Source organism: Globicephala melas, chromosome 18 (assembly GCF_963455315.2).
Source record: "Globicephala melas chromosome 18, mGloMel1.2, whole genome shotgun sequence".
In the NCBI taxonomy this organism is placed as follows: domain Eukaryota; kingdom Metazoa; phylum Chordata; class Mammalia; order Artiodactyla; family Delphinidae; genus Globicephala; species Globicephala melas.
Genome location: NC_083331.1, coordinates 24260812 through 24287154, shown reverse-complemented (window position 1 = coordinate 24287154; position 26343 = coordinate 24260812). Strand labels below are relative to the sequence as shown.

General features: G+C 37.6%; 1 protein-coding gene across 1 annotated transcript in view; it reads right to left on the bottom strand.

The window, feature by feature from the left end:
* VWA8 (von Willebrand factor A domain containing 8) overlaps positions 1-26343 on the bottom strand; it is a 369324-nt gene that overhangs the window by 330081 nt on the left and 12900 nt on the right. The window contains exon 2 of the mRNA XM_030882155.2: positions 20775-20852. Within this exon, the coding sequence (XP_030738015.2) occupies positions 20775-20852 (78 nt within the window). The remainder of the gene's footprint in view (positions 1-20774; positions 20853-26343) is intronic.

The window sequence follows — 26343 nt, the reverse complement described above, 5'->3', positions numbered from 1 at the left end:
TTTCCCTTCTTTTGTCTTCCCTTAATAACTCGTATGATAGTCATAATTTATTGCCTTCCTGTCATGTGCTGGGTAAAAATACGAATGATTTTTCATACTCTCATTTAGATCTCACAACAACCCTAGAAGGTAGCAGACTACCGCATATAAGGATATAGACTCAACCCAAACTGTTTAAATCCCAACTGTTTTAGTATAGCTGTTTACTGTGTAATCTTAATCAGTTACTTAAATTCTCTGTGCTCAGTTTCTCCATCTGTATAATGGATATGATAAATGAACTTACTTATAAGGTGGTTATGAGGATTAAATTAGGCACTTAGAACAGTGTCCAATAGTAGTATAAGCATTTGTTAAATATTCATTGTCCCCATTTTGTGAATAAAAAAATCAAAGTTCTTATGGTGGCATCATTTGTCCACAGTTGATAAGTTCATAAACCAGGATTGAGACCTAAATTGAGTCCAAAGCTTGCACTCCAGCCACCATGTCCTACTGCTCCTCTAAAATCTTTTTAACAGGCTCTATCTTCAGGTCCAAGACTTTCCCTACAAGTATGAACCTCACAGGGCTCCATCAAATTTAGTGGACTTGCTTTTATGGACACTAATTCTATTTCTTGGGCTTTGGTGATACCAGTGATACCTCCTTTTATTAAAATTTCAAATTCAATTTGTTGTTTACATTATGTTATCAGAGAACTCACTTCTCAAAAAAAAATCCCATTTTCACTTATTCATATTTTAGGAGAGCGTATTTTGTCAAAGAAAACGTTTAATTTGTCAGGAAGTCACATTAAACTACTGAGAGAAAGCGTTAGGTACTACTGTGTGGTGTCTGTGGTATATTTTACATTAATGCTTGAAACTAGCTGTATTTTTAGGATGACCTCAAGAAAACATGAGTCATACTTAAAAGTGTTCCAGAAATAGAAACAAGATGTAAGACTGTACATTACAAACATCTGCAAAACAAACTGGCAAACTGCCGTGCATAACCTAATATAAACACAGCCCAGTGCACGAGAGAAATTCCCGAACTCAATGTTTCCAGGCACAAGATGCTATCTTCTTTTTTTTTTTTAATTGGAGTATAATTGCTTTAAATGTTGTGTTAGTTTCTGCTGTACAATGAAGTGAATCAGCTGTATGTATACCTATATCCCCTCCCTCTTGGACCTCCCTCCAATCCCCCCCATTCCACCCAGCTAGGTTGTCACAGAGCACGGAGCTGAGCTTCCTGTGCTTTATAATGTTCTCACTAGCTATCTATGTTATGCATGGTAGTGTATATACATCAATCCTGATCTCCCAGTTTGTCCCACCCTCCCCTTCCTCTGCTGTGTCCACATGTCCGTTCTCTATGTCTACGTCTCTATTCCTGCCCTGCAAATAGGTTCATCTGTACCATTTTTCTAGATTCCATATATATGCATTAATACACGATATTTGTTTTTTTCTTTCTGGCTCACTTCACTCTGTATGACAGACTCTAGGTCCAACCACATCTCTACAAAACACCCAATTTCATTCCTTTTAATGGCTGAGTAATATTCCATTGTATATATGTACCACATCATCTTTACCCATTCATCTGTCGTTGGACACTCAGGTTGTTTCCATGTCCTGGCTATTGTAAATAGTGCTGCAATGAACATTGGGGTACACATGTCCTTTTGAATTACAGTTTTCTCAGGGTATATGCCCAGTAGTGGGATTGCTGGATCATACGGTAATTCTATTTTTAGTTTTTTAAGGAACCTCCATACAGCTCTCCACAGTGGCTGTGTCAATTTACATTCCCACCAACAGTGCAAGAGGGTCCCCTTTTCTCCATACCCTCTCCAGTATTAATTGTTTATAGATTTTTTGATGATGGCCATTCTGACAGGTGTGAGGTGATACCTCATTGTGGTTTTGATGCTACCTTTCAAGAGTCCACGTAATGATAAACCGATGTCAGAGTAATACCAGAGAGCTTGAGCCTATATTCTAGGATTTCCTTCTCTTTGTAAAAATAAAATATCGGGTTCAAGTTTGATCCTATATTCTAGGATTTCCTTCTCTTTGTAAAAATAAAATATCAGGTTCAAGTTAGGCGAAATTCCTTATTCAATTCCTAGCCAATACTTGTTTCAAAAAAATAGGTACTATTTTTTTGGCCAGGCATATTCAAGGGCTTTAAAATAATTATATTAAAGGAACATAAATTATAGTGTTCTCCCTCCACAGACTCAAATTTGTCATATATGTAAAGATTAAAATTTCAGAAAATTATGCAGAGCTCAAATTCAGCTTTAATAAATTCTTCAAAAAGGAGTGACAGGGTGCAGAGTCAAGATGGCGTACTAGGAGGAGGCGGAATTTGCATCTCTTCACAACTAGGGCACCTATCAGGCACTGGTGGGGGACCATGGACACCTAAGGGGACAGGAGGAAGCCCCCAGCAACCGGGTATGACATGGGGCATGGGGGGAGTGAAGGGGGAGAAGTGGAGGCTGGACAGGACTGGCATCCTTGAGGGGCAGCTGCAGGAGGGGAAGGGATCCAATGCCCGAAGGGGGAAATTGGGGAACCACTGGGAGGGCAGAGGATCAAAAAGGACCGTGGCCAGGTTTCCTCTGCCCACGTAGACCCCCAGGAACCTGCTGAGATCCCAGGCCTGATCCTCTGCCCAGCTAGGCCCCCTCCAGCCACGTGGGTTCTGAGGGAGTGGGAGGGAGGGAAGGGGGAGGAAAAGTAAAGTCTAGACCTCTGGGACTGGCACCCCTGAAGGGTGGCTGGGGAAGGGGAGAAGTTCTTACACCCAGCTGGACTCACCCACAGATGGGGGTCCAGCAGCAACAGGGGAGACCCTGGGGGAGAAAGTGGGGGACAGACGTGAAGGAATGGAAGGGAAGGGGGCCAGCGCTTTCCCTGTCTACTTAGGTACTGGGGAGCCTGTTGGGCTCATAGGCCTGATCCTCTGCCCTCAGAGCCTCCCTCCTGCCACGCAGAGCCCAAGCCCCGCCCCTACACCCCCCCAGGGCCCCACCTCTACACTCAGAGACCCCCTCTGAGACCCCCTCCAAGGCACTGGGCCTAAGTCCCACACACACACACTCACCCAGAGCCTTACCTCCAAACTCCGGAACTCCACACTCCAGAGTTGCCCCATTCAACTTGCTGCCTCTCCCCTTCCCCGCAGGTCCTAAGCTGAGGCCCCGCCCCACGCTAGAACGTCACCCCCGCCTAGGCCCCGCCCGTCACCCCACCCCACCCCACCCCCTCCGCCTAGGCCCCGCCCATGCCCTGCCCTATGCTCAAAAGGCACCCGCCTAGATCCCACCCCACCTTAAACCCCATCCCTCCCTTAGTTCCACCCCTGCCTAAGTTCTGCCCCCATAGCAAGACTTTTTTTTTTTCCTCTTTTAGATTCGGTTTCTCTTTTACCTTGTTGATTCATTGTTGTGGATTCTTTTATTTTTTTATTTTTCCTAATAAATCTTTTATTTTTCTAATCTTATGTTATTCTTTATACTTTGTTATTGTTCTCTCCTTTTGCTTATTCCCCCCATCCCTTTTTTTTCTCTCTTTTTTATGTTATGGTTTTATTTTACCTTTTTGCAGTTGTTTCAATTATATTTCATTTTTCCTAATATATTTTTTATCTTTCTAACTTTATTTAGTTTTTTATTCTTGATATTGTACTGCTCCTTTTTTTCTTTCTTTGTTTCTCTTTTTCTTTTTTTTTTTTTTTTTTTTACCATGCCACAAAGTTTGCAGGATCTTGGTTCCCTGCGGGAGGTCAGCTCCAAGCTACTGTGGTGGGAGTTCTGAGTCCAAACCCCTGGACTACCAGAGAACCTCAGACCCCAGGGTATATTAATTGGAGGGAGGGCTCCCAGAGGTTCTCAGCACCAAGACACGGCTCTATCCAACTGCCTGCAAACTCCACTGCTAGACGTCTCAGGGCAAACAACCAGTAGAACAGGGATACAGAACCACCCACCAAAAAAAAAAAAAAAAAAAAGAAACGACAAAAAAATATGTTAAAAACCTACAAGACGAAATAAATGAAGCCAAAATAGGCAATCTACCTGAAAAAGAATTCAGAGTAATGATAGTAAAACTGATCCAAAATCTACAAAACAAAATGAGGAAATACAAGAAACATTTAACAAGGATCTAGAAAACTAAAAAGCAAACAAACAGTGATGAACAACACAATTACTGAACACTGAACAATTACGCAATTACTCTAGTAGGAATCAATAGCAGAATAACTGAGTCAGAAGAACGGATAAGTGAGCTGGAAGATAAAATGGTGAAAATAACCACCAGGGAGCAGAATAAAGAAAAAAGAATGAGAAGAATTGAGGACAGTCTAGAGACCTCTGGGACAACATGAAACGCAACAACATGTGAATTATAGGGGTCCCAGAAGAAGAAGAGAAAAAGAAAGGATCTGAGGGCTTCCCGGGTGGCGCGGTGGTTGAGAATCTGCCTGCCGATGCAGGGGACATGGGTTCGTGCCCTGGTCCGGGAAGATCCCACATGCTGCGGAGCAGCTGGGCCCGTGAGCCATGGCCAGTGAGCCTGCGCGTGCAGAGCCTGTGCTCTGCAACGGGAGAGGCCACACAGTGAGAGGCCCGCGTACCGCAAAAAAAAAAAAAAGGATCTGAGAAAATATTTAAGAGATTATACTCCTAAACTTCCCTAACATGGGAAAGGAAATAGTCAATCAAGTCCAGAAAGCACAGAGAGTACCATACAGGATAAACCCAAAGAGAAACATGCCAAGACACATATTAATCAAACTATCAAAAATTAAATACAAAAAAGAAACATTAAAAGCAGCAAGGGAAAAGCACCAAATAACATACATGGGAATCCCCATAAGGTTAACAGCTGATTTTTCAGCAGAAACACTGCAAGCCAGAAGGGAGTGGCAGGACATATTTAAAGTGATGAAAGGGAAAAACCTACAACCAAGATTACTCTACCCAGCAAAAAATCTCATTCAGATTCGATGGAGAAATTAAAACCTTTACAGACCAGCAAAAGCTAAGAGAATTCAGCACCACAAAAACAGCTTTACAACAAACGCTAAGGGAACTTCTCTAGGCAGGAAACACAAGAGAAAAGACCTAAAATAACAAATCCAAAACAATTAAGAAAATGGTAATAGGAACATACATATCGATAACTACCTTAAATGTAAATTGATTAAATGCTCCAACCAAAAGACACAGAATGGCTGAATGGATACAAAAACAAAACCTGTATATATGTTGTCTACAAGAGACCCGCTTCAGACCTAGGGACACATACAGACTGAAAGTGAGGGGATGGAAAAAAGATATTCCATGCAAATGGAAATCAAAAGAAACCTGGAGTAGCAATTCTCATATCAGACAAAATAGACTTTAAAATAAAGACTATTATAAGAGACAGAAAGCACACTACATAGTGATCAAGTGACCAATCCAAGAAAAAGATATAACAATTGTAAATATTTATACACCCAACATAGGAGCACCTCAATACATAAGGCAAATACTAACAGCCATAAAAGAGGAAATCGACAGTAACACAATCATGGTAGGAGACTTTAACACCCCAATTTCACCAATGGACAGATCATCCAAAATAAAAATAAATAAGGAAACACAAGCTTTAAATGACACATTAAACAAGATGGACTTAATTGATACTTATAGGACATTCCATCCAAAACCAACAGAATACACTTTCTTCTCAAGTGCTCATGGAACATTCTCCAGGATAGACCATATTGTGGGTCACAAATCAAGCCTGGTAAATTTAAGAAAATTGAAATTGTATCAAGTATCTTTTCCGACCACAATGCTATGAGACTAGACATCAATTACAGGAATAAAACTGTAAAAAGTACAAACACATGGAGGCTAAACAATACACTACTAATTAACCAAGCGATCACTGAAGATATCAAGAGGAAATCAAAAAATACCTAGAAACAAATGACAATGAAAACATGATGACCCAAAACTTATGGGACGCAGAAGAAGCAGTTCTAAGAGGGAAGTTTACAGCAATAGCATCCTACCTCAAGAAACAAGAAAAATCTCAAATAAACAACCTAACCTTACACCTAAAGCAATTAGAGAAAGAACAAAAACAACCCAAAGTTAGCAGAAGGAAAGAAATCATAAAGATCAGATCAGAAATAAATGAAAACAAAAGGAAGGAAATGATAGCAAAGATCAATAAAACTAAAAGCTGGTTCTTTGAGAAGATAAACAAAATTGATAAACCGTTAGCCAGACTCATCAAGAAAAAAAGGGAGAAGACTCAAATCAAAACGACAGAATTAGAAATGAAAACGAAGTAAAAACTGACACAGCAGAAATACAAAGGATCATGAGAGATTACTACAAGCAACTATATGCCAATAAAATGGACAATATGGAAGAAATGGACAAATTCTTAGAAATGTACAACCTTCCAAGTCTGAACCGGGAAGAAAGAGACAATATAAACAGACCAATCACAAGCACTGGAATTGAGACTGTGATTTAAAATCTTCCAAAAAACAAAAGCCCAGGACCAGATGGCTTCACAGCCGAATCTATCAAACATTTAGAGAAGAGCTAATACCTATCCTACTCAAACTCTTCCAAAATATAGCAGAGGGAGGAACACTCCCAAACTCATTCTACGAGGCAACCATCACCCTGATTCCAAAACCAGACAAAGATGTCACAAAAAAAAGAAAACTACAAGCCAATACCTCTGATGAACATAGAAGTAAAAATCCTCAACAAAATACTAGCAAACAGAATCCAACAGCACATTAAAGGGATCATACACCATGATCAAGTGGGGTTTATTCCAGGAATGCAAGGATTCTTCAATATATGCAAATCAATCAATGTGATACACCATATTAACAAATTGAAGGATAAAAACCATATGATAATCTCAACACATGCAGAAAAAGCTTTTGACAAAATTCAACACCCATTTATGATAAAAACGCTCCAGAAAGTAGGCATACAGGGAACCTAACTCAACATAATAAAGGCCATATATGACAAACCCACAGCCAACATCGTCCTCAATGGTGAAAAACTGAAACCATTTCGTCTAAGATCAGGAACAAGACAAGGTTGCCCACTCTCACCACTATTTTTCAACATAGTTTTGGAAGTTTTAGCCACAGCAATCAGAGAAGAAAAGGAAATAAAAGGAATCCAAACCAGAATAGAAGAAGTAAAACTGTCACTGTTTGCAGATGATGTGATACTATACATAGAGAATCATAAAGATACTACCAGAAAACTACTAGAGCTAATCAATGAATTTGGTAAAGTAGCAGGACAAAAAATTAATGCACAAATGATGAAAATCTGAAAGAGAATTTAAGGAAACATTCCCATTTACCATTGCAACAAAAAGAATAAAATACCTAAGAATAAACCTACCTAATGAGACAAAAGACCTGTATGCAGAAAACTGTAAGACACTGATGAAAGAATTTAAAGATGATACAAACAGATGGAGAGATATACCATGTTCTTGGATTGGAAGAATCAACACTGTGAAAATGACCATACTACCCAAAGCAATCTACAGATTCAATGCAATCCCTATCAAACTACCAATGGCACTTTTCACAGAACTAGAACAAAAAATTTCACAATTTGTATGGAAACACAAAAGACCCCGAATAGCCAAAGCAATCTTGAGAAAGAAAAACGGGGCTGGAGGAATCAGGCTCCCAGACTTCAGACTATACTACAAAGCTAGAGTAATCAAGACAGTATGGTACTGCCACAAGAAACAGAAATAGAGGTCAATGGAACAGGATAGGAAGCCCAGAGATAAACCCACGCACATATGGTCACCTTATCTTCGACAAAGGAGGCAAGAATATACAATGGAGAAAAGACAGCCTCTTCAATAAGTGCTGCTTGGAAAACTGGACAGCTACATATAAAAGAATGAAATTAGAACACTCCCTAACACCATACACAAAAATAAACTCAAAATGGATTAAAGACCTAAATGTAAGGCCAGAAACTATCAAACTCTTAGAGGAAAACATAGGCAGAACACTCTATGACATAAATCACAGCAAGATCCTTCTTGACCCACCTCCCAGAGAAATGGAAATAAAAACAAAAATAAACAAATGGGACCTAATGAAACTTCAAAGCTTTTGCACAGCAAAGGAAACCATAAACAAGACCAAAAGACAACCCTCAGAATGGGAGAAAATATTTGCAAATGAAGCAACTGACAAAGGATTAATCTCCAAAATATACAAGCAGCTCATGCAGCTCAGTATCAAAAAACAAACAACCCAATCCAAAATGGGCAGAAGACTAAATAGACATCTCTCCAAAGAAGATATACAGACTGCCAACAAACACATGAAAAGATGCTCAACATCACTAATCGTTAGAAAAATGCAATTCAAAACTACAATGAAGTATCATCTCACACTGGTCAGAATGGCCATCATCAAAAAATGTTGAAACAATAAATGCCAGAGAGGGTGTAGAGAAAGGGGAATCATCTTGCAATGTTGGTGGGAATGTAAATTGATACAGTCAGTATGGAGAACAGTATGGATGTTCCTTAAAAAACTAAAAATAGAACTACCATATGACCCAGCAATCCCACTGCTGGGCATATAACCTGAGAAAACCATAACTCAAAACAAGTCATGTGCCACAATGTTCATTGCAGCACTATTTACAATAGCCAGGACATGGAAGCAACCTAAGTGTCCATCGACAGATGAATGGAAAAAGAAGATGTGGCACATATATACAATGGAATATTACTCAGCCATAAAAAGAAACGAAATTGAGTTATTTGTAGTGACATGGATGGACCTAGAATCTGTCATACAGAGTGAAGTGCGTCAGAAAGAGAAAAACAAATACCATATGCTAACATATATATGGAATCTAAAAAAACAACAAAAAATGGTTCTGAAGAACCTAGGGGCAGGACAGGAATAAAGACACAGACATAGAGAATGGACCTGAGGACACGGGGAGGGGGAAGGGTAAGCTGGGATCAAGTGAGAGAGTAACATTGACATATATACACTACCAAATGTAAAACAGATAGCTAGTGGGAAGCAGCTGCATAGCACCGGGAGATCAGCTCGGTGCTTTGTGACTACCTAGAGGTGTGGAATAAGGAGGGTGGGAGGGAGACCCAAGAGGGCGTGATATGGGGATATATATATGCATATAGCTGATTTACTTTGATATATAGCAAAAACTAACACAATATTGTAAAGCAATTATACTCTAATAAAGACGTTAAAATAAATATAAACTAGTGATGTTTTCTTAGTATCCCAAGGGGCAACATAATACAATGGAAAGAAAAAGCCTCTGAAGCCAAACAGACCTAGTTGTGATTTCTCATCCTGTCCTTTATCAGTGTCCTTGGACAAGTATTCTGAATCTCCCGGGCCTAAGTTTTCTTATTTTCAAGAGAGCAGTAATAATACTTACTGAGTACAGTTATTGGGAGGATTATAGGTAAAGCACCTTGTCCAGTCCCTCAGATAGTGAGAACTAGGTGTGGAAGGATATTAAAAGCCCATCCTCACCTGCACCGTCCTCTACCTGGTGTGCACCCTGGACAGCAGGCTGCAAGGTATGGATTCAGTGGTCATGAATGAGCTTCTGGGTTTACTCAAATTACCTCCTGCACCTAGAGACCACCCGGAAAAAATAAGGGAGAAAGGAACCTACCTAACTAGTACAGCCTGTGTGAGGTGCTTTCCCAAGACATTACATTTTATTCACCAGAGTCATCCTATAAGATTGCTCAGAAGAATCTGAACCCAGGCTCATCACACTCCCTGCATGCATTACCATCTCAAGAGAGGTTTCAAAAGAATCACAACTAATCTCACTGCAAGTGCACGCTCATTTACTAAACTGACCTATCTACCGTGTATCACTCTCTACTAGGATATAATAGACATCAAGGGGAAAAACAGGGGAGCAAGGGGCATAATACAATATGTTTAGAATCAAAGTCCTCATTATTTACCACATGCGCTAACTGAACTAAGAAATTAAATCATTCACACAGTTACATTTATTCAGGATCTTCTATATGCTTAGCGCCAAGAACACGAAGATAAGTACAATAAGATCCTTTGAAGGTGTCAAAGGAAAAAAATGCATATATATAAAGCCTTAGCTTATATAAGCCACTCATCTATAAAGTGGGCTGATGGGACTGATCTAATACCGATAGCTGTAATCAAAATTAAATGAGAAGTATAACAATGGCCAGTATAGTACTGAGCATAGAAAAGGTATTCAGTTTTCCTTAAAATTGGAAAAATACTTCAATATACATTAAATAAATCAGAGCATATACATATATATTAAGTATCAAGCTATACATTTTTTGTGTAGAGGTGTTAGAATAAGAGTATTTATGCAAATTTTCTTGTATTTGCATAGGGAAACACAGAAGAGGAGGAAATACTTCCCAATTCATTCTATGAGATCGGTGTTACCCGAATACCAAAATATGACAAAGACATCATTCAGTCCACCACAGTTATGGACTGAATGTTTGTGTTCCTCCAAAATTCATATGTTGAAATCCTAACTGCCAATATGATAGTATTCGCAGGTGGGGTCTTTGGGAGGCCATTAGGACATGAAGATAAAAGCTAGACAAAAATAGAACACATGTTGTATTATTACATTTACATAAAATTCTAGAAAATCCAAATAAATCTACAAAGTAGATCAGTGATTCCCAAAAAAGGGAGGAACCAGGGGGCATTATAAAAGGGCACAAGTAAACTTTTCAGAGTGATGAGTTTGATTATTATCTTGATTTTAGTGATGTTTCATGGTTACATACATATGTCAAAATTTATGGAGTCGTACATTAAATATGTACAATTTGTTGTATGTAAATTACACTTAGTAACACTATTTTTTAAACGATTAGAATTAAAATGTTAACAGTGCTTATAATTAGGCTTACAAATGATTTGCATTTTATCCTTTGTTTCAGTGTTTCCCAAGTTTTTGTATTGATGTTTTGTTTTTGTGATAGGAACAGTTATATTTCTTTTGAAAAACCATATTGCAAAGTAATCATAGCCATACTGGAAGTAGAAAATAATTGTGATACACAGAGAAAGTAGCAATTTGATGGGTGACATATATTAGAATATTTTGACTAATCAATAGATCACAATTTAATACCCCAAATTCAATTTGCAATTCAGCCTCTTAAAATGCTTGTCCATAAACTATTGCTAAATTGTGATAATTTACAAAAGACAACTTTGTTGATCTTAATGTAGCTAGTCATATTCATGACAAAACAACAATAATCAAAAACATAAAATGAGATCAAGGAATGACCTTCAGTTATGAACACATCTCAGAAGAAGGAAGAATTTTTAGATCCTGTCAAATTCTTTAAACACAAAGCATTAACTTTTTATTTGTATGAGTCAGTTCACAGAAAAAGCAGTTATAATGGATGTATTCTCTAATTTAATAAAGTTTCACTTTAAACATGGGAGTTTAATAGCTTTTTAAAGTTACAGTCTAATATATACTTACTATAACAAAGAAAAAAATCCGAAAAATTAAATGATCCCTTTCATTTCCAACCCCACTCCTAACCCAATGCCCCAGAAAGAAGTCAAAGAGCCTGGAGCTCGGCCTTCCACACTTTTCTCTGTGTACAGGGAGACATATAATACACCTGCAAAGGGTGTTCCAAGTTTGTTTGTTTTTTAAAACAAAAACAAAAATTGTATCATACTTTATATACTACTCTGCAGTCTTCCATTTTTGCTTAACAAATCATATGGACACCCTCTAGGTTCACAGATATAAATATAATTTATTCTTTTTTAACAGCTGCAGAAGTTTCCATAATATATCTGTAAAATAATTTATTCAACTATTCCTCTACTGACACACTCAGATTGCTTCTAGTTTTTGTCACTATCAAAAACAACAAAATGCTTCAATATATATTGTGTACAAATATCTTTTTTATGTGCTGATTTTTCCCTTAATGGACAGAACCTAATAAAGAAACTGCTACATCCAGAAGGTATTTTATTTTAATAGCTATTACCATATTACTTTCCAAAGAAGTCAAATGAACTCACACTTCCACAGCAATGTACGAAATGCCATTTCCCTGCGACCTTGTAGGTACTGGACATTATAATACCTTTTAATTTTGGCCCAGATGATGTATGAATATTGCTATCTTATTGTATAATTTGCATCTTTCTAACCACTAAACAGGGTTAGAACATATGTACATATGCACATATTGGCCATCTGGATTTCCTGTCCTGTGGTATGCCTATTTAAACCCTTTGCCTATTTTCTACTGGATCATATGATGTTTCTCATCAATTTATATGCTATATTTGTATATAAAGGGTATTAAACCTCTGCCTATCATATATGTTATACATGCATTGAAAATGTGATTTTTAAGTTAGGGGTTTAGTACCTGAATTCATTTAAACAATGTCATTAAATGGTGGTTAAATTGCCAGGTAAATACAAAGAAGCCTACTACCTAGCTCAAAAAATGTACATATGCAATGAAAGTTGCAGAAAGCAACAACAGTCATTAAATAGAAAATAAAAAGCAATAAAACACATCAATAAACTTTAAGTCATCTTCAGTATGGTACTTGGGAGAAAGAAAATTAAAGAAAAACTAGGCACTGAATAAACACTGCTATAGAGACCCCAGAGGAAACTTCAGGGCATGTTCAGGAGCTTTAAAAGTTGGTGGGACTCTTCCTTTTGAGGACTCCATGCTTAAAAATATATCTAAAGGAATCTCAAATGAAATCCTTTTCTAAAGTAAATTCTCATGTAATGAGAGGCAATTAGGACACTAGTAAAATTAAGGCAAGTCTTAAGGATTGGAGGCTTTGCTTCTCAGATTGTTTTTCAAGCACTGACGATTAAGTAAGGGAATCTGAGGTAACACCTCCCTGGAGGCCTTTTGTGTAACCTCTGTCACTAATTTATTAAAACTGACAAGTAGCTGCAATGATTGTTCCACATTATCTACCCTGACACAAAAATGACATAGCTTTTCCATGCTATTCTGTCATTTATAACATTGATGAATTTCTCAAACCTCTTAAAATCATTTACAAACTAAAGACAAAGGTTCTTTCCCCCCTAAAAAAACTCTCATCCGTTAATTATGCCCAAACTCGCCATTTTAAGAGCACAATGCTGTAATTCTTGCAGTAAATCTTTATGGGCCCTAAGAGTTCAGTGTGTCCAGTAAACCTTAAATGACCTCACATATAATTGGTTCACTGACTGCAACAAGAAGATTATGTAAGGAAGCAGAAATATAATTCTGAGGTCAGGTTTAAAGTCATCTCTTGAAAACTTGCTACCTTGGAGCACCACTTCATAAGTCAAACCTTGGAAGAAATACCAGCTTTGATACAATATCGTTTAACTTCAAGCACAAAAACATGAAGGAACCCCTTTTCAATAGCTGCCAATTTCAACTAAGCCTTGAGGTTTGGTTTTCATACAAAAAGGCAAAAAAGCTTCAATTATCCACTTCAACACTTGCAGGTAAGAGACTAGGGACTAAGATGATAAGTGGAAGTTATAATGGTCAAGGCAGGAGGTAACAAGACCTAGATAATAAAAAAACTAAAGAACAGTCCAACTCTTAATGTCTATTATATGCCAGGCACTGGGCTAGATACTGGAGCTAAAAAGATGTCCTGCTGTGCCCAATGCTGTGAAGACAGAAACAGTTCAAATGAGAAGCTGACAACTGACTACAAAATATAAGCATTCATTATCTCAATCAAATGGTCAGAGAATTAAATTTTACTTTGATGAGATAATACTGCTTTTGTGTGGCTTTTAGTTGAATTTTAGACTTCCACTTAAGAATACCTCCAGTCTATAGCTTCTGCCAGTTAGCAGGATTTCTACCATTCCATTAAATAGACGCTTAATATGAATATCAGGGACCATAGTTCAACATTGTGACTTTTATTTCTTCATTACTAAAATACAATAGTGATTTTCAATGCTCTAAATAATAACTTTAATTTAAGATAGAGATAAAGTAAAACTGCCATGCTTCAACTATTTCAATATTTTTCAGTAATCCTTCACACTTTTAAATTCCAAAAGAGTTTTCCTACATCGCAGGACTTATTCTAAAGAAAGCCGCCAGAGACACTGTGGCAGACTATAAAAGAAAAATCAAACAGAAGTCAGGAAATCTGGGTTTTGCTACTAATTAATTAGTCTTCTGACCTCTTTCTTGTGATCCTACTTTCCCGGCTATAAAATGAGTTCCAGAGAGGATAATAATTGCTAAAGTTCCTTTCCTTAACAAAAGTCTATCATTTTATGTTTCATTTCAAAATATTAAATATCCAAGAGGCAAAAAGCTAAAATGAAGCATAAATACAGGAAGGAAAGTAATAGGGTATCAAACTTCAACAAAACATCATTTCCAAAATATTTTAACATATTTTAAAAAATAACTCTTAGGGAGAAAAAATCCACCAAAGTTCTCTCATGGCCAAAACCCATAATCCCTAATCAGTCATGTAATAGCAAGAATGAAGCCAAAGAACTGTAATTTTCCCAATCTGGTAACAGTCCCTGAGAGAGGGAGAAAACGTTCAAAGAACTGTATTTGAACATAATACAGTAAACAGATGCATAAAAACATGTTATATTACGCAATACAATATATCTGTCTAATCAATGTGTAGCAACCAACACGTAAAACTTATGTGAATATGTGAGATTTTGGTTGAATTAGCTTGGCCACTTTTCTTATTTCAAGTTAACAAACGCCCAACAGTCTTTTTCTTACAAATGGCACAGTTGCTCGTAAGAAAGACTAGCAGAGGCAATATAACAATTTACTGTTGGGTAAAACATATGCTATCATCCTCTTGATATATGGTAGGAACAATGATGAATGGATAGCAGGCACAAACCATCCAACTGATTTCAGTATAAACTCTCTTCTGATATATTTCAAAGGGTAAGCTACTAATAACGAAACACAAAAGAAAACTTTTGATTACATAAGAGATGCATGCAAACAATAATAAAAATTGAAAGTATGTAAACCAGAAAATGTTGAGGGCTTTTCTTTGTTTTTCTGGGGGGTTTTCGTGACAATTTATGGGAGTTTTGCTATATTTAGGAGCAGATACCTTTTACACTCTGGGACTTGGTCTGAGCCAGCCACTGTATTGTCCCTCAGTCATTTGCAAAGTATGAGAGTACATTCATTCAAAGCACATGCTTGTAAGTTTTTAAATTGATATTATTGCTAGGATCCCTTGAATTCTTGAAACTAGTACAGACAGTCTTGTTAATTCTCTCACTGAATAAGAAGATCCTCAAAATGAGTAAGTATCTGTGATTATGACAAAGTACTTCAGCAGACCCCAGACAAGAGACTATGGCATCTTAGCTGTTAAAAGAAGGGATGGGTAGTGCTATCCCTTGTTGATAGCTATCAGGCAATGACCATGCTTCAGGTCTAGGTGAGACTGAAAAGGCCAACATTCTTTCCACACTGTAAACATGTTAAGTTTGATCTTCTTAAACTGAAGTATTTGAAGAGCCTACCAACATTGGTGATCTGCAAACAACCTAACTGAGAGCAAATTCAAAATTAAATCTAGCTGAAATATATTCCAGATTCATTTTTTAGGGATAAAACTGACTGAAGATGACTGTTTTTAGCATATCTCTTAAGCAGAATCACAGCAGCCTTTAGTAATCCCCGTACTCAATAGTGTCACAGGCATGCGATAATGGAAGATGAAAAGGAACAAGAATCAGGAGACTGGGGAAATGGTTGTATCTGGAACTCATATGTATTCAGCACTTTGTGCCAGGCACTATCGTATATATTTCACATATGCTATTTGATTTAATCCTTACAATGTATCAGTGAGGTTAAAATGATCATCCCCATATAGTCAAGGAGACTCAGAACAGTTATATGACTACGGAAATTGACACATCTGAAAAGAAAGAAGGAAGGAGGGAAGGAGAGAAGGGAAGAAGGGAGGGAGAGAGAGAGAGAGAGGAAGGAAGGAAGGAAGGAAGGGAGGGAGGGAGGAAGGGAGGGAGGAAGAGAGGGAGAAAGAAAGGGAGGGAGGGAGGAAGGAAGGAAGGAAATTCATACATCTAGAAAGTAGTACAGTCAAAATTTTAAACATAATTTCCCCCCACCAAGTAGTTGTTTCCCTACAGAACTCAAACTATACAGCACTTTTCTTATTGTCTATCAAGAGCAGATATTATTCTTCACATCTGAAGTTTATTATAAAAATTAGCTACATTCATAATGAGAAAAGACCCAGAAATCAGGAAAAATGAGTGGTTTTTTTTTTCAATTATCACGTACCTATGACATGTAAGATGTTATAGATCTATTTTGTTAATTTTTCTCTAGACAAGTATAACAACTTGTTAAAGAATTAAGCCAATAGTCTCACCCCTAGAAAAGAAAACCTGTCTATTAAAATAATATGATTAGGCATAACCATTAAATAATAAACATCAAAAATAAATATTCCTGACTCCCACTTCTAGTTAGCATGGCGAGAACTGCAAGAGAATTTCACTTCCAACATAACAACCAGGACAAACCAGTTAATCTACAAAAATCACAGTTTCTTAAGATCCATCATACAGCTAAGGATACAAAGAAATCTAAATGAACTAGATTATAGAAAGTAATGAGCCCTTTCAAGGAGAGAAGAGACCCACAGCTAACTTTCATCCCTGGTAGAATGGCAAGAGGAGGAAGAATCTGCCATAGATGTGTCAGGGTAAACAAGTTGAACTTTTAACAAACCTATAACGGCCATACATGGGCTGGCATGATGAGAAGTCCCAGCAACAGAGAAAATCTGCACCTACCACCAATTCTTTCCCATTCACATATTCAAGCATGAGAGATGAAAAATAAAAAGGAAAACTAGGGACTTCCCTGGCAGTCTGGTAGTTAAGACTCCATGCTTTCACTGCAGTGGGCATGGGTTCCACCCCCAGTGGAGGAACTAAGATTCTGCATGCGGGGCAGCGTGGCCAAAAAATTAGAAAAAAAAAGGAAAACCAAATGGACATGGTAGAAATGAAATATATTAACCAAAATGAATGAATCATCAGATGGGACTAAGACAACATACGAAACAGAAGAGAGAATCAATTAACTTAGTTATGGACAAGAAGTTGATGACAAAACTGATGACAGTTATTAACCCATAGATTCAAGAAGCTTAGAGAAACACAACAAAGATAAATTCAAAGTAAACTGTACCTTGGTACATCAAGCCAAACTTCTGGTGAAGAATAAAAAATAAAAAAAGAATCTTAAATGCAGATACAGAAAACAGACAAATTACAAACAGGCAAAAACAAAAATTATAGCTGACTTTTTATTAGAAACAATAGAAACCATAAGGCAATAAAATGATGTCTTTAAAGTACTAAAAGAAAAAAAAATGGCATTCCATATCCAACAATAACAAAAATAATGCTTTGAAAATGAAAGCAAAATAACCACAATTTAAGACAGACAACAGATGAGAGAATGCATATCTAGCAAACATACTAAAAGAAATGCTAAAAGAAACTCTTCTTGCTAAAGGGAAATGCTTTCAGATGATGTATGCCTGAATCTGCAGAAAGGAATAAAAAGCAGTATAAAGCATTAAAATATGAATAAATATTAAAAGCTTCTAAAACTATCTTCATTTTATATCTATATATTTATTTTATTTAAAACTCTATTATTGCTTAAAGCAAAAATAACTATAAATATCACTGTTTTAGCAAAAATGACAATAAATATCATAGTGTTTTAGCATATATGGAATTAAAATATATGTTGACAATAGTACAAAGGGTATGTGATGTAAATGAAAGTATAGTATATATAGCTCAACAAATATCAGGTAGGAAAACTCATACAGACCACGTTCAGACACGTCATAGTCAAATTATCAAAAGACAAAGACAAAGAGAAAGTATCTTGATAGCAGAAAGAAAGGTGATTCATCATGTAGAGGGGATCCTTAGTAAAATTAATAACTTCTCATCAGAAACTATGGAGGCCAGAGGCAGTAAGATGACATATTCAAAGTGCAGAAAAGAAAAAACTGTCAACCAAGAATTCTTCAAACAATAAAGGTGAAATTAAGAAATTTTCAGACAAATAAAAACTGAGAATTCATCTCTAGCAGATCTGCCCTATAAAAAATACTAAAGAGTGTCCTTCTTTCAGGCCGAAATAAAAGCACACTAGACAGTAACTAAAATCCACACAATAGCATTCCAGTAAAGGTAACTGGAATATATGTAAATGTAAAAAATATATGTAAATGTAAAAACAATATAAACATATTTTTGTTTGTAACTCTTTTCTTCTATCTGATTTAAAAGACAATTTCATAAAATGATAATTATAAAATTGTGTCACTAGATTTTTAATATATAAAGCTATAATTTGTATGACAATAATAGTACGAAGAAAGTAGAAGGGAACAGAGCTATACTGGAACAAAGTTTTTATATACTATTGAAATTAAGTTAGTATTAATATGAACAAGTTTGTTTTAAGTTAAACTGTTAATTATAACCCCTAGAGTTACCACTAAGAAAATAACTCAGGGGACTTCCCTGGCGGTCCAGTGGTTAAGACGCTGCACTTCCACTGCAGGGGGCATGGGTTCAATTCCTGGTCGGGGAACTAAGATCCTGCATGAGCGTGGCATGGCCAAAAAAAAAAAAAAAGCCAACAGAAAAAAACCTCAAAAAAAATACAGTAAAAGAAAAGTGGGACAGAGTGGAGAGGACAGATCGCAGAGCCATTTAGGAGGTAGAGTCAATGGAAATTTGTATTGGATGAAAGTGAGATATTCTCCCTCAAGGAGCGCATTGTCTACTGAAAGAATCTGAAGAGTGAACAAAAAAATATTTTATATTGTGCCCAATGACTGGAACATAGAACAGGGGAAGTACAGTGACAGGAGATGAGGCTGAGACTAGATCATTAAAGGTAAGGATTGACCTTTGTTCCTAAGGTATTAGAGTGCTTTAAGGAATTTTGAGAAAAGAATTGACATGATTTTGAGCAAAGAAGTGATTGTGAGTCATTAGAGAAATTCAAATCAAAACAATAATTAGATACCACTGCATACCCATGAAGATGGCTACAATAAAAAGGAAAGACAGTAATAAGTGTTGAAGATATCGAGAAACTGGAACCCTCATACATTGCTTGTGGGAATGTAAAATGGTACAGCCTCTTTGGAAAACAGTTTGATAATTCCTGGAAATGTTAAACAGAGTTACCATATAACCTAGCAATTCTACTCCTAGGCACATATCCAAGAAAACTGAAAACGTATGTCTGTATAAAAACTTGTATATGAACATTTATAGCAACATTATTCATAATATCCCCAAACCGATGAATGAATAAACAAAAAGTGGTATATCCATACAACTGAACACTACTCAGCCATAAAAAGGAATGAAGCATTGATACATGCTACAACATGAATGAACCTTGAAAACATTATAAGTGAAATAAGCCAAACACAAAGGCCACATATTATCCCATTTATATGAAATGTTAAGAATAGGCAAATCCAAAGAAACAGGAAGTATATTAATGATTGTCAAAGGCTAGAGGGGCAGCAGGGGGAAGAGGAGGAGGAGGAAACCGGGAGTGACTGTTAATGAGTGTGAGGTTTCTTTTTGACTTGATGAAAAATGGTCTAAAGTTAGATAGTGGCACGGTTACACAACTCTGTGAATATGCTAAAAACCACTGAGTTGTACACTTTAAAAAGGTGAATTTTATGGTATATGAATTGTATTTCAATAGAGCTGTTATAAAACAAAAACCATGATGAGTGACCATTTCACACCTTGTAGAATGAGTAAAATCTAAAAGACTAGAAATACCAAGGATGGCAAGGTTGGCAAGGATGTGGAACACTGCTGTTGGTCAAAGGGTAAAATAGTACAACTACTTTGGAGAACTTTTTGGCAGTGTTTAGTAAAGTTAAACAGGCATCCACCCTATGACACATCAACTCCTAGTTATTTATTTAAGATAAGTGAAAACTTATGACTACAAGACCTCTATAGGAATGTTCACAGTAACTTTTTCATAAAAGTCCAAAAATGGAAACCATCCAACTGTCCATCAACAAAAGAACAAATAAATTATGGTATATTTATACAATGGAATATTACTCAGCAGTTAAAAGCAAGCTGATTGGTACAGGAATATGGATGAATCTCAAAATTATTCTCGGTGGAAAGAAACCAAATACACACACACAAAAAAAACTATACTATATGATTCTATTTATAGAAAGCTGAAGAACGAATTAGATTAGCAAAACTAATCTACCATCGTAGAAAATAGAACAGTGGCTTCCAGAACAGGAGAGCAGGAGAGCAGCAGAGCAGGGAAGGGGGCACAAGAGAACATTCAGACGTGATGAAAGCAATCTTGGTGGTTATACACATTTATAAAATTGTCAAAATTAATCAAAAGGAATACTTAAGGTCTGTGCATTTTATTAAGTGTAAAGTTTATTTCAGTTGAAACAGAAACAGCAATATGTGGAAAAATAAATATTTTACTGAAATATTCATGGATGAAGTGAAACAAAGTGATAAATTCATAAAATAAATGATTAGTTCTTACAGTAGTTCTGTGGCACAAGTTCCGGGCTCTTAGGCGTTTTCAACTTGTAAGATACATCTCCAATATTAACTGTATCACCTAAAAAGAGAATACAGAAACACAACCATTAAAAGAGACAAGAAAACAACACACTATGGCTTTTGCAACAGTGATTCTCCTGACCTACAGAGAGGGATGTGTGTACCACAGATCTGTCTGTGTTGGGCATCCATAGAAACACCTGTCTATGTCAGGCACTGTGCTGTACAACTAGTATCCATAGTATAAGTTATATAGATAAAGAAGAAGTGTCGGTGAAATTCACTTTTTAAATGCTATTTTAGCAAAACAGGTGAAATACTATAAAATATATTAACCAGCTCTATTTTCTCATTAATAGCAATACTGATAAAGTCAACAATACAGAAGGATGCATTTTTGTTTAAGATCGTCCAAAGCACCCATAAGGTGCTATCTTTAACATGTATTGGCAACCTTTTTACATCTTTATAGGTTCTTATTTTTACGACATACAAATTCAAGTTCTCTAGCAACATAACTCCCAAATTCAACATTTCCAGGTACATGAAAAGAGCAAAGCCCCAGTGGCATATATGCCAAGAATTCCTACATGAAACAAGCAAAACAGAGCAAAAGCTCTCAGTCACTTCTACATGGTTCTAAGTTTTTAAAGTAACATTAATTTCTGGTTGATCTTCTAAAGTGCAGGAGTGAACCAAACAATCTCTGCTTTGCTCTCTCCAACAGCAAAATAGACATATTGATCCCATCTGCAACTGGAACTTCACTTGCAAAGGGTTCAAAAACACTTAGAAAAAGTAGCTGTGTAAAACACATCTTTCAACACTGCCAGTTTTGAGCTAGTGAGGTATCCTGGAGAACAAGGCCTTAAATCATGGTACTAACAACAGCCAACACTTGTTGAATGATTACTATCTTTTAAGTCCTTTACACATTCCCCAAATATGTGAGACAGAGACTTTATAAATGAGGAAATTTGTAAATCTATGGAAAAAAAAGTTTTTATAGATGAAGAAATATATTACAGGTATGTGGTAAATTAAGAGATAAGTAGAAACATTGTGCAAAACACAGGTATAATTTCTAATACACAATGCACGTACATTTAGAGTGTGAATCAAAGGAATTTTCCTCTGAATTAGTCTAGACATCAGCTAATACTTACTGAGTTCCAGCTATTTGGCAAATACTATTATAGACATATTTATTTATGTTATTTCATTTAATCTTGACTCTAAGTAACCCATGGTTCCTGTGAGCTATTTCACAGAACTACTGTAACAGAAAGTCCATCTCAAACTAGGTTAGTATGAGGACACTGGGGTTTTTGTTACAGCGGTTCTATGAAATACCTCACAGGAAGCATGAACCCATCATGAAGAGACCTAGGCTCAGAAACTAGTCCACAATATGTTAGGGAAGGCAACAGGAAGCACAGTCAAAGTCACACCCCAGGATAAACTCACTGAGATACCACCCCAGGCACCCTTAGATCCATATTGTGGGACAACACAGTCAGAGGACAACTTTTTCCCCCATTTTATTTTGATATTTCTCAAACCTGTAGGGAAGTTGGAAAAACACTGCCTTAAGATGCAAAAGTCATGATTCTTCATCCTTAAAGTCTTCAGATATATCTTCTAATAAAAAGGGCACTGCCATAAATAAACTGTTCCTGCAGCTTTTGCACAACTCCCTCATGACTCGAAGTCATGGGCAGGAACATTGAACTGGCCAAGCCTACGTCATTAGCCACAGCTTGGCTGCCACGGTACAGTTAGCAGGAAGAGTTAACCACCATGATATCTGGAGTGGAGTCAGAGCCCCGCATCCAATCACGACTCACTCCACAGGGATTCCACCTCTCTCTCTCTCCCTCTCCTTGCCCTCTCACCTTGTCTCTTTTCCTCCTACCTCATTATGACTCAAGTCTTCTTCGCCTTTTCTTCCTCTCCTCCTCAACTTCCGTTCCCTGGGTGCGGAGGCCCGGTTCTAGCCTCTTTTCTTTTCTATCTATAACCTCTCCTTGATAAGCTCATCTAGGCTTATGCCCTTAAGTGCAACTAATATGTTGCTTGCTCCCAAATTTATATCTCTAATCCAGACCACAGAACTCGAAGCATGGATTCCAACAGACTCTGAGGCGCCTAATAGTCGGCTTCAAGTTGACATATTCAAAACTGAACTTCTGGGCTTCCCTGGTGGCGCAGTGGTTGAGAGTCCGCCTGCCGATGCAGGGGACACGGGTTCATGCCCCGGTCCGAGAAGATCCCACATGCCGCGGAGCGGCTGGGCCCGTGAGCCATGGCCGCTGAGCCTGCGCGTCCGGAGCCTGTGCTCCGCAACGGGAGAGGCCACAACAATGAGAGGCCCGCGTACAGCAAAAAAAAAAAAAAAAAAAAACTGAACTTCTGAACTGTGTGTGTTCCACCCACAGTATTCCCCAATTCTACTAATGGGAACTTAATCCTTCCAGCTTCTCAAACCAGAAATCTTGCAGCCATTCTTAACTTTTCTCTCCCACCCCCCATCAGAAAATGTAGCGACTCTGTCATTAATATATATGTAGTATTACCCACTTCCCTCTACATCCTCTACCACCACAATGCTGACCCAAGCCAGGTAGGGATTTACTACTTAAATTCATTTTCTCATTTAAACAGCATTACCTCTCACTCCCTTACAGATCTCCTGTCTCAACCCTGGCACCCTACAGTTAATTCTCAACAGAGTAGCCACAGTGATCATAAGAAAATAGGAATCAAGTAATGCCAGTCCTCTGCTCAACCCCCATCTTTGCAGTGGGCTAAAAGGCTATGTCTGATCTGGCACCCCATTTCCCTTCTGAGCTCATCTCCTACTAGTGTCCTCCTCACTTATTCTACTCCAGCCACGTGGGTCTCTTCGCTACTCCTTGAGCATGTCAGACATATACTCATTTCAGGCTTTCGCACTGGATTTTCCTACTAACTGAAATGCTTTTCCTAAATATATCCATTATCCATCAGGAGCCCAGCAAGAAACTGGTAGTCCATTCAAAATGAATAACTGAGGAGAGAATAATAAAGGAACCATTTATGAAGGTATGGGCAGAGTTTGGGAAAACCAGCAAGGATGGTGCAGTACCCTGGGACTAGCAATAACAGAAAGCCATTACCACCACTGACACAAGCCTGAAGGGGCCAGGGGAGAGCAAGGAGAGAGAGTGAGTGTATTTAGAATAACTCCTGAAAGGAGCTGTGACCCTTTGTGGGGGAAGACAGCAAACCTAAGGTGGTGACTGGCAAAGAGGGAGCTGGGGAATAAACATGAAGCAAAAACTGACAGAACTGAAAGGAGGAAGAGAAAAATTCAAAATCATATATGCATATTTTACTATATCTCTCTCAGTAAGTGATGGAAGAGCAGAAAAAAAAAAGAAGGATATAGAAGTAAAAACAATCAGTTCTTGGCCTTTTGGCTAAGACCAAGTATAGAAGTAAAGATCTGAAAACCTTATTAACCACTTAACCTAAATGACCTTTATAGAACACTACACCCAACAATGGTAGAATGCATATTCTTTTTAAATGCACATGAAATATTCATCAAACTAGATCTTTGGCTGCACCATAATGCAAGTCTTAATAAATTTCAAAGGACTAAAATCATACAAAGTATGCTTCCTGATCAAAATGGAATTCAACTAGAACTTAGCACCAAATAGATAACTGGCAAATCTCTAAACATTTGGAAATCAAGAAACAGGCTTCCAAAAAACCCAAAGAAGAAATCACAATGGAAACTGGACTCATTAAGAAACAGGGCAGTGATCAATTAGCCATTTGTAGGCAAAGAGGAAAAAGACATTCATAGGGGTTAGACATTTGCCCTCCCTGCCTCAAATGCTCATGTTCTTGGCCATCTGCGGTTACCATGCTACACTTGACTAGTCATCTAATCCACACCCATAGCCCACATCTGACCTCTGTACAATGAAAGTCTTCTATGTCTACTTTGGCTCAGATCTCTCTCCCGAGTTCAATACCTCTCAGTAGCCTGTTGGACACTATGGTATTCCAGAGGCACCTCAAATTTAACATGAGAAACACGGAACTCTGTATTCTCTGTGTGTGTTGTCCAACCAGCTCTACCTCTTGTATTCTTATCTCAGGAACCGATGCTTTATTCCCTGACCTAGAAGCCCTTCCACATCTCTCACACTTTTCCTTCACACAAGTACTCCTCAGATATCTTCATCTCCCCACTGAATCTACCCTAACTTTCCCTTTTGCACCATCTCCACCTCACTCAAGAACTAATCACTCCATTCCTGTCCTTCTGCACAGTATCTGGCTCATCCTTCTGTAATAGCATTTCTCACACTGTACAACTATTGATTATGGCTCCTTTACATTATGAGTCTTTAAATTAGGGTACACAAGGACTTTCCAAGGGGATAGAGCATAACAGTCTGAAGGGGATCCGTTTTCAGATCTTCACTTCCGTGTGTTCTTCCCTAACATTGACCTGACTGAGAATGGCCCTACAGGCTCTCCATCCCCACGGGTCTTTTCAGGAGCCCTTCTCTCACTTAGTTTACTACTACAGTGAACGGTGCGTTGCTCCAGGGGACCAAACAAAGGGGCATATTTAATTATGGCTGAGGAGAAGCCTGCTTTCAGAAGTATTCAAATCAACATAAACCTGCCTAGGAATACTCTTTCCGTCTCATATAGCTCTACTAAAAGTGAAGAGTAGCTTTATAACTGACCAGAGTAGTTTGGCCTGTGTTGGCCTGTGTCAGATACAGTATATTGCAGAGTGAGTAAGTGTGAGTGAGTATTGTCAAAAAATCCAAGATGGGAGAGCTCAGAGAGCAAAGCAAAGAAAGCTTCGAAAACTGGCTTTTCACAACCTTAAAGGTAAGCTACTTTTTCAGCTTTTCTCAATTCTTATCTTGAGAACATGCTATTCATAGAAAAAAAAAAAAGGCACCTCTGAACATCTGAAGCAGTACACATTATTAATCCTGATTCATTTTAATGTAACTGAAATAGGTTTCAGCACTACCAAATTTTTCACAATACACTGGATAAAAAGAACAGAGAAAAGTTTTAAATGTTCCCGATCAGATGTGTATCTTTCATAAAGGTAGACAAAAAGTTATTCTCAAACATCATCATAAAATATTCATTCCAATATAGTCATTCCTCATCTTATAAAATGCTATTTTCTAACTCTTATAATGAAAATGTTATATACTAGCTTCTGAACCAAATAGTGTTCTGTTCCACTAAATACAAAGTCAAAGATTGATCATGAGGTCTAAAGAAACGGATGAATTTATTACTGATTGTTATACATGATTTCTATTTAATTGTTCTCTAAGGCCCATAAACAAAGTTCATTGCACATTTAATAAAAAAAACATGGGCTTCCCTGGTGGCGCAGTGGTTGAGAGTCCGCCTGCCGATGCAGGGGATACGGGTTCGTGCCCCGGTCCGGGAAGATCCCACATGCCGCGGAGCGGCTGGGCCCGTGAGCCATGGCCGCCGAGCTTGCGCGT